Source organism: Falco biarmicus, chromosome 2, assembly GCF_023638135.1.
Source record: "Falco biarmicus isolate bFalBia1 chromosome 2, bFalBia1.pri, whole genome shotgun sequence".
NCBI lineage: Eukaryota > Metazoa > Chordata > Aves > Falconiformes > Falconidae > Falco > Falco biarmicus.
The window spans coordinates 67,283,576-67,299,295 of NC_079289.1; the positions used below are offsets into that span (position 1 = coordinate 67,283,576).

Here is a 15,720-nt window from a genome sequence, read left to right on the forward strand (position 1 = left end):
ATTTTGCAGGGTTTCTTGTGTCGGGGCAATAATGCAAAGATGTAGTATGGGGTAAACTTTTATGCCTCTTAGAGATGAGCTAATATGCTCTCATAAGGAGCTATGAGCTTGTCCAGTAGACCTAGAAAAAACAGTTAATCTAGAAAAATGTGACTATATGTTGCAAGCACACTTGACTAAGGATTCTGAAAGAAAGTAGGTTCAATATTTTACCTTGCCACTGTTGCCAGTATTTTTAAAGCTTTATTTTCAGAACACATTCTTATCTTAAAAAAAGGATGTAATGTTTCAGTGTGGAGGAGAGGCTTGCATTTTGAAGCCTTTTAACTACTTTTTTTTTTTTTTCATTTCTTAAAAGGTTGTTGGAAAGTAATTAGGTACATTCTACATGGATAAATCAAGCCACTTATACACACTGTCACCCTAACCACTCTGCTTTTTTTTATACTGGATAGAGGTCAGGAAGCAAAGGATTGTGTGCTTGCTTTGTCAAATGAAAATATTTTTTTTTTTTTAATTTGAAAGTCAAGGTTGCTTCTACTCTGTTTTTGACAGGAGAATTAATTTAAAACTGGAGAAAAAAGTTCATTATGTCACAGATACTGTGAAAGTTAAACCCAACAGAGGGGTGACAATAATACGTTGACAAAATAAAGCTTTACTTCGTATTGCTCTCATTTGCTACTGCTTGTTAATTGTAAAACACCGGAGAAAAAAAAATAAAAAGGGTTGTTTGAGTATGCCATTTGACCAATACTGTTCTGTTATAGGGCAAGACAGCCTTATGCCACGTGGTACTGTCTTTTGTCAGAATATGACTTTTCCAGGTTGCTTCAGGTTTCAGTGCTGAATATGCTTTAAAAAAACAAACTTTCCCTTTGTAACATAAAGAAGTAATTACTTTTCTTTCATCCTGCTATTCTAATTCTTACATAACCTTTTGGATACATTTCTTGGATGACCTTGGTGGGGGGGATTTGTTCTTTTTCTTTCTTAAGCATCACTATTTCTAATTTGATCTTCTGTTTACTTTTTTTTTTTGGCATTCGCTTATCTGTAGGGTTTTTTTTAAGTAGTTCTGGCTAACTGAGATTCATGTTACATAGAAAACAAATACAGTTTTATATTTACAATAGTTGTATAATGAAAGACTTGCAGGTTGAGGTTTGTTGAATATTGGCTTCTGCTTGTGAAAATTAGTCTAGTTTTGATTGGTTTGTTTTTATTATGATTTAACAAAAAAGCCTTTTTTTCCCTGTACTATCTCCAGCCTCTGCACCCTTATCTCATGCAGTGAATTCGGCAGCTCTGATATGCAGAAGCTGGTCTCAAATTAGGATTTGCCTAGAGATTTTCATGATTACCAATGTTAATCAATTAGTATTTTGGGATTCTTTTAGGTTTCATATTTAAGACCAATTCTGGTTTACCGCACAGTTTATTGTGGGGTTTTTTCAGTTCTTTAAATTTCCTGGGATGAGCTGAGCTCTGAAGTTCAGAAGTACAGAGCCAGCAACTTTCCTGATGGTCTGTTACAAAACCAAAGTTGAGTGAAGTCTTGTGTGCTTGTGTTCCTTGTATCAAATATATGTATGTGTCTTCTGAACTACCTTGACAGAGATGACTGCCATGCTTGTTCAGGGAATAAACCCATTTTAGGAAGACAGGTAAACAGCTGAAAATAAACAAGTATACCTGATTACTAGATGAATAGACAGCAAAACACAATTTATTTAGATTAAGATAGAAATAAACTGAAGTAGAAAATGGTGGAGAGGAAAAGAAGCCCTGATTGATGATACATTTGGCCCTTGAACTTAAAATCTGTTACAGCTTTAGTTCTCTTGTTTCTCTCTGCACTCTTGTGCTAGGAATAATTGTTAAATTAAGAAATCCTAGGTTTTAATCGAGTCTATGCTCATGAAAATGGTGTAACTGTTTAGCTTTGCTGTACTAGTCCCTATTTTGCTGTTGTGTTGGATATGTATTTCCTGTGGGTGATAGGTATCTTTAGGTTTGTTTACAGTGCAGTCACAGAAATGCAGCAAATACAATTATTTAAGACTGGGACTTCTGTTACCTGGGCAATCTGTTGCCAATACCCAGGCTACCTTATTTTAATTTAGGTTAGGCATTAGTATACCTTCCTTGATTGTAAGGTACTGTCTAGTGCATTGGATAATTATATTTCATAACTTGGAGGGATCAGGTGGGGTGGGGAATCTCTGTATTGGGGATTTTTATTTCTTATTAAAGCTAAAATGCTGTATTATTCAAAGTATAGCATAGAACAAAGGGAATAGGGGAAAAAGGGCAAAGGTTGCGTGCCAATATCTTGGCATATATATTTAAAATATAAGTAAGATACGAGTACTATTAATATTTCATTGCCAGGTGGCTTATAAATAAAAATATTTATTTTTCCCAAAACATTTCTCCAGGGATTAAAAAATGTTTCTACCATCTTTGATTGGGAATTCATCTTGGAAAAATACCTTGAAGCTTGTGGTCACTTAAAAACTTGAGGGTGATAGAATGTTGCATATGCTTTTGCAGCTTCTAAACATCTGAAGTACTCAAAACTAGAATTTTTGCAATTGGAAAGTGTCAACACACCCACAGACTTCTGTATCTGTCAACAGTGTTGATTATGCTTATTATTTTTTTTTACTAAAAATTAAGTCTGTCTTTGGGTTACAGCAGGTTTGCATACGTATCATCCGTAGGTAGCAATATAAGTGCCGAGTTCCAGTGCTAGGAAGTGCAGAAAGAAGTACTTTTTTTTCTTGATGCTAATGCTTTATATGTTAATGGGAAAATAATAATGCTTTTTTTCCCCCTCTCTCTGGTTTTCTGTAGTGGACCAGATCTATCATCTAGCTTCTCCTGCTTCTCCTCCAAATTACATGTATAATCCTATAAAAACATTAAAGACCAACACTATTGGGACATTAAACATGCTGGGTAAGTGGAAATCTTTTTTCTTAACTTGGTTAGACATAATATAACATGGACAGAGTTATTTGGGAGAGGGGAGGATAGAGCAGATGAGTTGTACATTTTAAGAAGTTGTTTCTCAAAGAAAAATGAGGGTTGGGTTTGGGTTTTTTCCCTCTTTGAAGATTTTTTTTTTCCTTTCTACTTTTCCTTTAAATATATCTGCAGATAAACTCTGACAACATGCAGACTTGGTTGTCAAAGCACAGGGACTTCATGCCTGTATCTTGGCTGTGGAGTGCAGTAATTACAGAAGTCATAGGAACAACTAAGAGCATGGGATTTTTATAGCGAAGTTGTGTCTTGCTTTGGCGACTGTGGAACATTCCTACGTTTGCCATGAGTGACTGTTCCTTTCCACCACAGCAAACATTGAACTAGGTGGAACTGTAAACCCCAGACATCAAGAGCACTGCACCCTCTTGTGCATGCCTTGGCTAGCAAATTCTGCAAGAATGTGTAATGTCTAGCTTCACGCTAGGTAATTACGAGGCTACATTTTCAGTTGTCTGTTGGGTTTTATGCTGGAAATGGCCCTGTGAAAAGAAGGCCTCAAGCCTTCACTAGTTTTTCCTCTCATCTTTGATCCATTTGGCATATGCTGCAGCTTGAACTGAGTGTCAGTGATCCTGAGAGGAGCTATGAGGCAAAAAATTTCCTGGGCATTAGCTCAGCCGAGTTTCTCATTTGAATGATACCCTACTGAGTACAATTCAGAGACTTAAGTGATTTAGAAGCTATGGAGGTACCGGACAGTTGTACGGCATAGATGAGAGGTTTCTTTGATTGGCCACCAACTTGAAGGGCAGAAAGTCACTGAAATGGAGTGCAGAATAATCTTGAGTGATTGGTAGGATCATCCAGGCAGTTTAAAGGGGCATAATGAAGGGAACATGATTTATTTTATCCTATAACATGTTATTCTCTACCAGTTTCTTTATGTAGCTTATCTTTAAGTTTTGGTAATCATAATATAGTGAGTTGTTTCATGATGCTGATTTCGTAACTGGAATACTACATGCTTCCTTGACCTTTATTTAGGGTGAAATAATATATTAAGTTCTTGGATCTTGGTTTAGGGTAACTTTTAGTCCCAGTAGCAAACACATGCATGTGAATGCTACTCTGCTGTTTCTCGTTTTCTAGCTTGGAAGTGGGCACTATGGATGTGATTTACAGCTAGATTTATCTAGTAAAAGTAAAGGATTACACTTAAACAGTTAACATGATGGAGAGATCCTTGCGCTTACTATAATTATGTTGTTCTTTCCGTGTTACCCCAAATTTAGGGTTAGCTAAACGTGTTGGAGCACGGCTGCTGCTGGCCTCTACATCGGAGGTATATGGAGGTAAGAAGGATAAAACAGTGTTTAGATCTCTTGAAATGTGGCTTTGTAAAAAAACAAAACGATTTTTACAAACCTTTTGTCAGATGTTTGAGTGATAACTTCTCATCACTGTCTTAGCTTGATTTCTTTCAGATTTACTTCTCACAGTTTAAAATGTGGGCAACTAACACTTGCTTTAAATCTCTAACCAGAGTGGTAGAAGGAGGCTCTGACTATTGTTTGTAACTTCCCTTTGTCATAGTTTGTGTCTCTTTTTGCAAAGGGCTTGTGGGGTAATTTAGAGTGTTGAATGCTAATTAAAATTCAGATGCCATAATGAAAACCTGTGAAGAGAGATAATTTCGGTAGTAAATCTGCATCTCTTTTTGCAGTCACTTATGAATTGTGTTGTGAATCAGCAATCACCCTGGTGTGCAAGAGACAAGGACATAACCTCCAAGCTAAGAAAACAGTGATTGTTCATGCAGGCTCTTGTGGTGTCTCTGAAAATGTAATATTCAGCAATAGTGTCATATCTCTCCAAGATCCTATTACTGTTACTAAGAATTGAAGTAGTGAGAGGATGACTGATAGAACTGCTGGCTGAATGCAGCAAGAATCTTTAGTACTTCCTTGGGGTGTGTAACAGACCATATGCCTTACTAGGGAAAATTCCTGCTGTTGGGAACTCTTGCCTAATAGGTAATAGCAATTTTGCAATCACAGTCACCTGCTCAACATTAGTGGTTGTGAGTGGGCTTTAAAGAGCAAACAAGCAAACAAAAATACTCATCTGTGTAACAAGATACAAAGTTTTTTGAAGAAAAAGTGAGGAAAGACAAAGGACATACCTCAAGGTGTACACTTTCGGTGGTTTAACTTCAGTCAAGAAGATTCAAAGCAAATACCCAAGCAAGAGAGAACTAAGGTGACCAGCCAGCCAAATAAGTGGCTTGAGCACGTGCAGCATTCCTGTTGCGTCCCTTGCCTTTGATTATCCATGGTCAGGCTCCACAGAGAAAAACGCTAGCCCTAAGGACTATTCTGTCATTGAGCAAACTCCCTTCTGGAACAGGGGACCAACAGGCAAAAAAGAAACCAAGTTTTGAAGCTTCATTGGTCTGCTGCAATCTGCCTGCTGAGGTGGAAAACTTGAAACTCAGGCTTTGTCGTGTCCGTAAATCAAATGTAGCAGGGAGAGTCTACTCACATTATACTCTGACTTAAACAGGCAAAATAATTTTGTTGAAAAATAAAGGACAGAAAATAAAGTCAGAAAATATCTGTTAGCTGTTTCCACAAGAGCTCTCAAAGCAGTGTTTTGTAGGGGGGTTCCAAGTACTTTGTAGGGCTGCCTTTGCCAGAAAGGAGACAGAAACTGAAGGTGCCTTCCAGATCACGGCACCTTCTGGGGCCCTTTTAAGAATGGTTACAGGTTTTTTATGATCATGTGAAACCTCTCCGTATTTACCATTGCTCTGTGACTCTTGTATGGCAGGAATTCATCGGTAATGATGTCTGTAAGCAGCATAAAAACTGGAAGGGTTAATCAGAAACTGACCATCAAAGCTGTTTCAAAAAAGCCTGTAACACTTGAAAGTTTTGTAGCAATGTATGCAAACTTCAAACCCAGTAAGAAGAATATGGCAGCACAGGTAGCAAAGTGGGGAAATGTGATTGTATTATTTTAAGCATAAGGAGCATGCGCACACAAGGATTCCTAGGAGATTTTTGGTTGGGTGGGGTTTTTTTTAATCAAGAACTACTGTACTGGATCAAACCAGAGGATTGCCTAACCTGATTGTCTGTGCCCAGTGACAGCTAGTAAAAATGCTTAGGATAAAACAGAAGAAACATAGCAAGTATGTTGTGGTATATTGCTCTACTCTTTGTTCTTTAAGAAGTGCAGTACTTCTCTCCGTTTTTTCTGTTTTTCTTTTGTTTCTTATTTTATAAAACTTGAAGATGCTTTACTTTCTTTTTTTCCTAATACAGTAAAAAATGCTGCCTACATAACCTATAATACTTCCTCTGAATTACATTAGATAGGAGTCATATTTGTGCCCTTGAGGTAGTCTGTCTTTGCAGAGAAGAGTTGAATTTAACCTCTGTTAACACACTCTTTCAGGGGAAAGAAAAGCATCATGATGGCAGCTGTTCACTTCACTCAGTTACCTTACTAGTGTCACATCTTCCATAACTGTCATTTTCATGGTACCAGTGAATACACTTCCAAGGAATGGTGTTGAAACATAGTATTTTTTAAATGCATGGTTTAAAGAGAACCTGTTGAATTGTATAACACTAATGAAAGATTCATTGTATATAGTCACCTTTGGGATAGAAGATCGTTTAAGGTGGTGTTTTTTTCTCTATAGATCCTGAAGTTCACCCTCAAAATGAGGATTACTGGGGCCATGTGAATCCAATAGGTCCAAGAGCCTGCTATGATGAAGGAAAACGGGTTGCAGAGACAATGTGCTATGCATACATGAAGCAGGTATTAAACTTGTATCAGGTTCAATGAATTGTCTGTAATTAATGAAGGCCAAACATATGGCAAAACTGGAATATGTGTATTTAGAGGTAGGAGGGCAAAAGAGAATGTCTTAAGTAGGAATACTCGTACTATAGCTGCAAAAACTGTTTTCTTTAATGCAGAAGTTTTATTGCTCCCATCTGTTGTTTTTTTCAGATAAGCAGCGTTCTTAAAGAAAATGTGCTTTACTTTTCTTAATAGACATAATAAGTCTTTGAGTATCGTAAATAGTTTTTAGACAGATTAAACTGAGATGACCTTGCCAATTTGGGAGCCAAGTAAGAGTTGTTTTAAGTTGGTCCTGTGCTGAGAAGTGCTTTGCTGAATAGGACTATTGCAGATAAATGTGGCATGTTTAATGAGCATAATTGAAATCAGAATATACAGATAAAAATGAGGAAGTTCTTTAATGAGTACCTATATAGGAGCAATGTATTTTCAATCTCTTTAGAAATGTCTTATAATTATGTAGATATAAATACAGACCTTAATGGAGGGTACCTATACTTAGCTATGTAGTGCACTTCTTCAGACTAATACAGTAACGTCAGAATAAAAATGCAATTTAAAATATGTTTCTGAAATGATACGTGCCATTTCCCTTGGGTTTCATAATCAACAAGTAGAAACTCCTCATTAACTAACCCAGCATAGACTTACCTGTATGTAAATCTTAATTGCTGTTCAGCTAGTCTCTGTGAGGCTATTCAATTAGACAATGTGACAGACTAAAGAATATCATATCACTGTTTCTTGGTGTTTGCAGCCTTAATAGACTAAACTTATAAATCAGCTGTATATTCTGTAGAATTTTAAATCTTTAAATGATAAAATACTAGGTGCTTTTAAAAACCATGAAAACAAAAGTAAGTAGTAAGACTTTGTGGATGGTATTTTAGTACAGAGGTGGTAGTAATTTTCTCTTCTGCCAGACAGAGAAGGCAGAAGTTAGTGTCTCCTTTGTTCTCTTAAGTCATTTAATGTCTAGCGTGGTGGTACTGCTCTTGTTCAGGATGATGTCTTCTGTACTTCACTGTAACAAAATACTCCTCATGGGTCTGGAAATCCATTCACTGTTGAATATTGTCATTTTTATGAGAAATTCTTGCGCTGTAGGGTATCAAATTTTTTACAAGTTTGTGGTACACTCTGCAGTATTCTTTTAGAAGGGCAAGACTATAGGTCATTTTGAAAATCATGGGTCACTTAAAATCTTAAAGCCACAGGATGAGTCATGGTACTATCTGGTAATTTTTTTGCAGGATTTACAAAAGAGAAGGTTTGTAAGGTGGAACTGCAGTGCACACATACATTAAGTGTGAACTCATGATGCAAATGAGCTCTCTGTCCTAGGGGCAGCTCTGTATGAAATGTCTTGTACTTTATTATGGGTTAGTGAAGTCTGCCTGAGCTTGTCCCACATTGAGGTATATTCTGAAACATTGTTGAGCTGGGTTTTTTTCAGAGCTTAGATGATAGGCTGTTATTAGTGGAGGAAACGTTATCTTTTGCTAGTGGAAAGGTCTGATGTCTACTATGAAAATAAATATTGTGCTTTCAAGAGGATTTTGAGACAAAAGTGACATTGCCCAAAACAATTTGATTTGAAGGATTTCAGGTTAAAATATTTCCAGAATCTTCTCAGCTTCAATAAAAAAAAAGAAACAAGCAAACTTAGGTCTGCATCTTTTTGTCATTTCTTCCAAAGATTTCCATCATCATGCACATTATTAGGTACCTTAAATACTGAATCGTGTTTCCAAAAACTAAAATAAAAATTCATTGCTATGTTATACTTGCAGACAGGCTCTTTGAATCAGAACAGTTCTTGAATCTAGTCAAAGATGACTCTTTATTCACAGTTGTCAGAGTTCCTCAGTAGCCTGCCTTGACCGAGACCTTTTTGGTGCACTGCTGGCAGCGTTGTTTTGTTCACCTGTTTTGACCCTATGAATTAAATATTTTTGACTTCATCTCCCCTTTACAACTGCTGTCTTTAAAAAAAGCCCAGCAGTACTTCCTTATCAAAGAGTCCAAGAACAGTAGTAACATTCAACAATACATAAGCGTGTGCTTGAAAGGAGAGGTGGGGAGTGAAATATTTGCTGGAGAAATGCAGGGCTCAGGAATTCAAAGCACGTACACAAGTTCATCTCATCACATGAGGCACCCGAGCATGTGGTTTGAGAGGATGTTTTCTGTAGGCTTCTGGGAGCAGCTTTCCCTCCATAAATTCATGTGGTAGCATAGGTCAGCCATGCTTATCCTGTGTCATCATCTCTCTTTCAGTGCTTGCTAGCACTCCCTGCTGGAAAGCCTTTTTCAGTTCGCTCAATTGCCGTAACAAGATTCAAGGCATAGTTTTGAAACTCGCTTATAACAACAGCTTGTTGATCTGTTTGCTTTCACCATTCTATACTCTTACTTTTGTTACTGTTCTGCCTCTCCTTCCCTGTTCTTCCAAAGTGTTTTTTTGCATAAACTTCATATACAGGTGTGTGATGTGATACAGATGTGATACGATTGCACACCTAGTATTTTTCCTCCACTATGGCACTTCTGTTTTGCTAGATAAGGTAATACCATCATTTTCCAGAATGAGCAGCGTTTTCCAAATGCAGGGTCTTCTTGGACATATATAGGCAGAGAAAACATTACAGGGGTGAGAGGAGAGTTTCAGCACATAATACTGCAGTGTGAATTTTGTGGTTTGTTCAGGAGTCTCCATTCTGTATGCATTTAACTTTTTAAAAAAGTTGTGGTTTGAATTATGGAGCTACCTAGAAATCCAGATATTCATGTGTGCTCCAATGCTGGCTTCATTTAAATACTACACAGAATCTGAATACTACCTTCATAGCAGGGATCTGGTATGATTGCATAAGCACATCATAAATACAAGTACACTGCATTTTAAATGCTTGGTGTATTAAGGGTGTTTTGTGAACTAGATTTAATTTCTTCTCTTATACCATTGATCTGTAAGGAAATTCTCCAGAGCTGAAGCAACAACTTCAGGTCACCATGACATGTTGCAGGGAAATTTTTCATCTTCTTCTGCTTCCTTTGTCCTTCTTTTCATACCAACTGTGTGACTGCAAGCATCAGTGGTAGCAAGTGGGTTTAGTTGTACATGATGTGATGTGATAGTTTTCAAGTTGCCTTAGAATAGCTTAGATCTTCCAATTAAGAATTCCAGTGGGTGCCTTTCTAAGCATAGAGAAGTGAATGGAGTTGTCAGAATCAACTATTAATTATAACCTTCTTTAAGTGGACAAGTGTTATGCTCTGCTTTACGGAATATTCTATAACCAGGACTGCAAAGACTCAAGATGCCAAAAAATCTTAATAGGTAACAGAAGAATGGAAAGATGTTAGAGGTGAAGTTTATTATATTAATGTGAGAGAATAACACATGTAAACTGATGTTGAAATTTGTTAAATATAGAAGTGCATTGCAGTTGCAACATGAGGGTGATTTTCTGTTTTATATTGAGTTGTACTTTCCCCCTAATCTTTAATTCGCAAATTGAGTTGGTTTCAGTAATCATAAAAAGCCTTGATGTAAAATGTGGGGCTAATGAAAACTTCTGATTGAATTGCAACTGAGAAGGCATTGAATAAGGCAGTGAATAAACGGGTAGTTATCGAATAATTAGAAAACAAATACCTGTGTTGGATTAGTTTGCTTTAACGTCTTTTGGGAGTTTATCCTGTATTCTCCAATAATTTCTCATTGTTTTCTTTCCTTGATACTCAATATAGATTGCTTTTAAGCATGCAGCATTCTTTTTTGATGTTGTCACATATGTTTGCTAGCAGTTTGCTTAAGGAAAGATGCAGAATTGATGTTTTTTGTGGAAGAATGGAACTGATTTTTTTGTGAGAGGAAGAGGAGGCATTGCATCTCCTTGGGGTAATAGTCACAGGCCCAGACAGCAGCCCTTTAATGATACAGATGGCGGTTACTGTTGGATGTATACGATGTCAAAGCTAAATTTTAGTGATAAGAGCTATCATGGATTCCTTTAGCCTTTTAGAGGTCATGCAGAGAAGTTTCACATCCAGGAATATTAGTGAGGCGAAGGTTTGAGAGGGGAGTCCATAAGATGCTACAAGCAGTCAACCACCTTGAGCACTGCCTGTAAAGAGTTGAGATGCTACAGTCCCTTGCACTGCTGACTGAGAGGGCATTGACACCACTGAAGTGCAGGTGTCAGTGCTGCAACTAGTATCCCATCTGAGTTGTTATATACCAAGACAACGAAATTCAGAAAGAAAAGAAAAAAAATGTCCACAGTTCCTTCTCTGCAGTCTAAGAGGTCACACACGCGCAGTTATAGTAACATTCTCAATAAATATGGCATTTCCATTGAATATTTCAAGTACTGTTTGTTGTTAGTTGTTTTTATCTTCTTGATTAACTGGCTCCACTTTGAAAGAGGAAACAGTGCTGCTTTCAGCCATTGTAACTGTATGGCTCACAAATAGGCTTTTATACTTTGGAAAAGAGAAACCACAGAAAAAAATCCTTCCCCATAGTTCAATAAAGTTAAGTCCTGCAAACTTAATAATGTAGAGATTAAATATTGCTAAGCTTTTGAAACTGGCTTCTTCCAGTTACCTTTGTACGGTCCTTCTGATAGTCCTGCCATTTTCTAAAACCTGCTGATATGTATTGTCCATGCTGTTGGATTAATGGATCTGCACATTTTCTAATGAGTTGTTAGAGCCGTCTGTAGCTTTGTGAGTGTTTTTTGCTGTGTAGGAGCTCGGCGCATGAACCAAAACGTTGTGTTTGGTCCTGTACAAATGCAGAAGTGGCATATAGTTCTCCAAAGCTATCTGTTGCTAATGTTCAGTTGGAGGAAGTGAGGTGAAAAGGGGAGGAGAACAGTGCAGTAATGAGGCAGTATTATAAAAATGCAGTGTGTTGTTTCACTGGATCATTGGTAACAGAAGCCCCTCTAAGTAGAGAGTTTCATTATCTGAGTATCTGTTTCTAAATTGTATTGTTTTAGCTGTGTTCTCAGAGCTTCCTAATACAAACAGCATGGGTGTAATAGGGGGCTTTTTTTCTGTCAGTGGAGCAACACTTTTTTCAAATTATATGAAAATAAAGCAGGAAAAAACTGTCAGGTCTTCTGGCCCGTATTCACACACAGTGGTTTTACTAATGCTCTAGTATCTTTACTGCTTCTATGTGCTCTGTGCTGATAACAATTGCAAAATAACTTTGTTCCATAGACAAGGTTAGAAGACTGTATTATGATGATTATCAAAGTCGTGGACTAAACAAATACAGCCAGTTTCCTAAGAAAAGTCTGAATACTTTGCATAGTCTCTGCCCTCTTGGGTTTTGTTTTTTTTCTTTCCTTGCTGTTCTGTAAGAAATCCCATCTTCTGATTTCCCTCAGGTAATTGAAGAACTTAGTTCTTTCGGTTTGATATTGCTGCACTGTTGTGCAAATAGAATTTTGAAGTCACGAAGATTTTAAGCTTTTTTGGGAGGTATAAGTTCAATCAGTGTTTGAATAAGTATATATCCATAGCAGCATTCATCTTTTGATGCAAAGTGTGTGTTGTTTCTGATGTTTTTTTCAATTTGGTACACCTCTTTTAATTTGGCTGTTAAGATACGTCCTCCTCAAACAGCCACCGTTGCTCTAAAAGCATTGGTAAGGCATTGTCTTTCACCTGTAACTGTCATTGTTACACTAGTTCATGAATATAACTGCAGAACTCTCCGTTGTGCGGACGACTAAGATTAAATTGCCTGAGGTTTATGTTGTATTGCATGTATTCCTGGCCCTTACTGGAAACCTACTGGAAGCTGTGATAACAGGTCTCATTCCTTGGCTGTTATTGCACTGGTTATGTTATTTGCCACCTCATGTTCAGAAGCCGCGTTGTGCAGTATAATACTGAATTTAAAAGCCCTGTCTGAAGGGAATATCCTAGCAACTCACGCACAGATGCATTTAAGTGGGTACCCATCCCTTCCCAATGGCAATGTCTCCTGTCAAGGTGTTGGTGGAACAGGCCTGTGGCTGTTTGCGTTGGCCATGTACAGCATGTACAAGAGGTATGCAAGCTGAGGCAAGTGCTAGAAATAGGACATACTTTTAGCAGGGAGGTATAAATAATGGTATGAAGAGTTGTCAAAGAGAAGTTGTAGCTTCTCTAGTCTGAGAAATATTGAACTGTAACCATGGTAATATTTCAGCTGTAAGATAAAAGTAGTGAAGGTGTGCCTTGGTTGTGTTCAGGGACCTGCGTTATGGCAAAAATAGTCAGATGATTGTTATTCTCCTTTCTAGCTTGTTTATGAAATTCAGATCTCAGCATCACTGTTTTTGCAGAACAGGTCTAAAAAGCTGTTAGTAACCAGGAATTAATCTAATTTTGCTTATACAGTAGACAGTACATGTATATAAAATACCTTGGACCAAGCCTCAGTGTAGAGCATTGTAGCTTAAGCACGTCACAGGTGGATCCTGGTGAACACTGTGCTGGTAATTCTGCTGTGATTACAGTTCAGGGTTTTGGGAACAGTTTTGAGACTTAATGATCTCTGGGACACATGGGAAAGAATATAAATCAGGAAGAAAGTAACTAGTAAAGCAAAGCGTGTGGGCAACAATCTTAGTAATTTAATTTGAAACATCGATAAAGACTTGTATCAGGTCACCATGATACCCGTGCAACTATCTGGGCTTTCCCTAGAACATTATTTGAATCCAGCTGTCTGCTGGAGAGCAAACAATTGCAGCTTTCCTTTCCTGATTATTTTGTATGCAGGGAGGTCTAATTCATGATTACTCTTCAGATAGCTCCACAGATTTTACAAAGAAGGAAACGCTGTTAATTAGTAAGAGAAGCTTGCCTAATATCATTATGAATTACAGTCACAGCATATGTTCAAGCTGTTTCACTTAAAAGAATGTCTTGACATTTGAGCTGTATTCTGTATTATTCTTTTCTGATACAGTCAACACAAGGAGAGATCTTTTCTTGAAAGGCTGATAAAATTAAAATACATATTTTTAAATTAAGATGTTACCATAGCATCCTTGATACCTTGATACGGAGCAGGGATCTGTAGAACTAAGTGGCAAACACTCATGCTGAAGACCATGGACAGGTTTGTTTTGCGGGGGACACTCTCTAATCTATGCTACCTTTTGACTAACAGCTATAGAATAGTCTGAGTATTTATTCAGAGGAGGTATCTCTGAAAGCCATAACGATCTTTCTTGTACCTTTTCTGTCTTCCCTCTCCATCTGTACAGGCGCAGTCTCTGGGAACGTGTCCTTACTGGTAAATAATAGAGTGAGGTAAATCGTTTTGCTAGCCTACACTGCTGCATTTTATTAGCTTGCTCCCAGGCTCTTTTTTGGATTACTCAAGGAACTTTTTCTCTGATTAATCTGCTATGGGAGGGCATAGTTTTAAACCATGAGGACAGAAGCCACTTGATCACATTTGATATTGGCATCAGGGATTGGTCTCAAGCTCTCTTGTTTAGCAGTATAAATGTAGGTCAAAGAAGTTTTTCTCCTTTTTCCAGTATACAATAAAATACTGTACATGACTTACTGCACGAATCTGGGAAAGTAATTGGCTATGCTAGTGGGAATATGGTGGAGGTACTCAGTTGTAACTAATACATTGTTGATGCTCAGAGTAACAGGACATAGGTAAGAGTGTACCAAAAGTATTCATAGGCAGTTAATACAAAAAGGAATAGTTGCTCAGCATGCAGAAAGGATCACTTCAAAGATGTTAATGAAATGGCAAGGGAAACTTAGGACAATTTCTAAGTTCCTGGCTCCAAAATCTGTTTGTGGAAGAATTTGTTTTGAGAAGATAGATCCCAATTTTGCAGTCACAAAAGTAGTTCAGCCACATAGAAAATAGATTTTTCAAAGCAGTAGGCTACAAAGAAAAGCTTTGCTAGATGACACTATAAATAAAAAATTACTCATTTTAAAAGACAGCATTATGGTGCAGGGAGGAGAATAAATAGAAGGGAGAAGACACACAGGATTCACTGTGGCTATGGATAAGTGCCTATAGAGAACGTGGTGTTTGTCTAGCTAATACTGGAAAACAAGGGTGCTGCTGTAGCTTGTAACAGTACAAGAGAAGCTTTTTGGTCAGCATTGTTTAATGAGTTGTTTTCCTTTTGAGTGCTAGCTTCCAAGTGCCTCATTTTCTGTACCTGTTATTAATGGCAATATCTGGAAAGCCCACATGAAATACAGTCCCTCCCTGAAGAGTCAGTGTCCTTTTTAAGATAGAGTGCTGGGCAAAACAAAAGAAGGAGCAGTTGTGTCAGAGTATATATTTGCAGATACAGTGAAGGGATTTGGAATGGCTCTGTAATACGCTGCTGGCAGTATATGTTTGCCATGTTGCACTGCCGTGCTTTTTTAGCTAACAGAAAATAAAGAATGTGTTCCCAGCTGATGTCTTCTGCATGAGAAGGGACTTCTGCGCTTTCCAGGGTCTCTCAGCAGGACTAAGTGAATGTTGTGAGGCTATTTTTTTTGGCTCTGTTGGGGATGCAAGCAAGTTATGTGACAAAGACCCAAGACTGTAGCTCTTCCTGTGGCACAAGTTACCTCCCTGATTACTGTTAGCTTACAATTTAGTTGCAAATATAAACAACATTTGATCATGGTGACTGAAAGTTTACCCGCAGTTAAACAGAATGGATGTTGTTTGGCCTTCTCCATACTAGGAAGCATGGAGCTTTACCTATACAAGCTTGATGTTTCCCATTTCTCAACACTAAGTAACAGCTAAAGTGTTAAATGTGCTTTTTGTCCCTCTCATCTGTGAAAAGCTAA

At 37.6% G+C, this 15,720-nt stretch overlaps 1 protein-coding gene across 2 annotated transcripts in view; it reads left to right on the plus strand.

The window, feature by feature from the left end:
* UXS1 (UDP-glucuronate decarboxylase 1) overlaps nt 1-15,720 on the plus strand; it is a 63,740-nt gene that overhangs the window by 36,045 nt on the left and 11,975 nt on the right. For both annotated transcript variants that reach the window (XM_056328379.1, XM_056328380.1), the window contains 3 exons: nt 2,860-2,964; nt 4,287-4,346; nt 6,704-6,825. In XM_056328379.1, the coding sequence (XP_056184354.1) occupies nt 2,860-2,964; nt 4,287-4,346; nt 6,704-6,825 (287 nt within the window). The remainder of the gene's footprint in view (nt 1-2,859; nt 2,965-4,286; nt 4,347-6,703; nt 6,826-15,720) is intronic.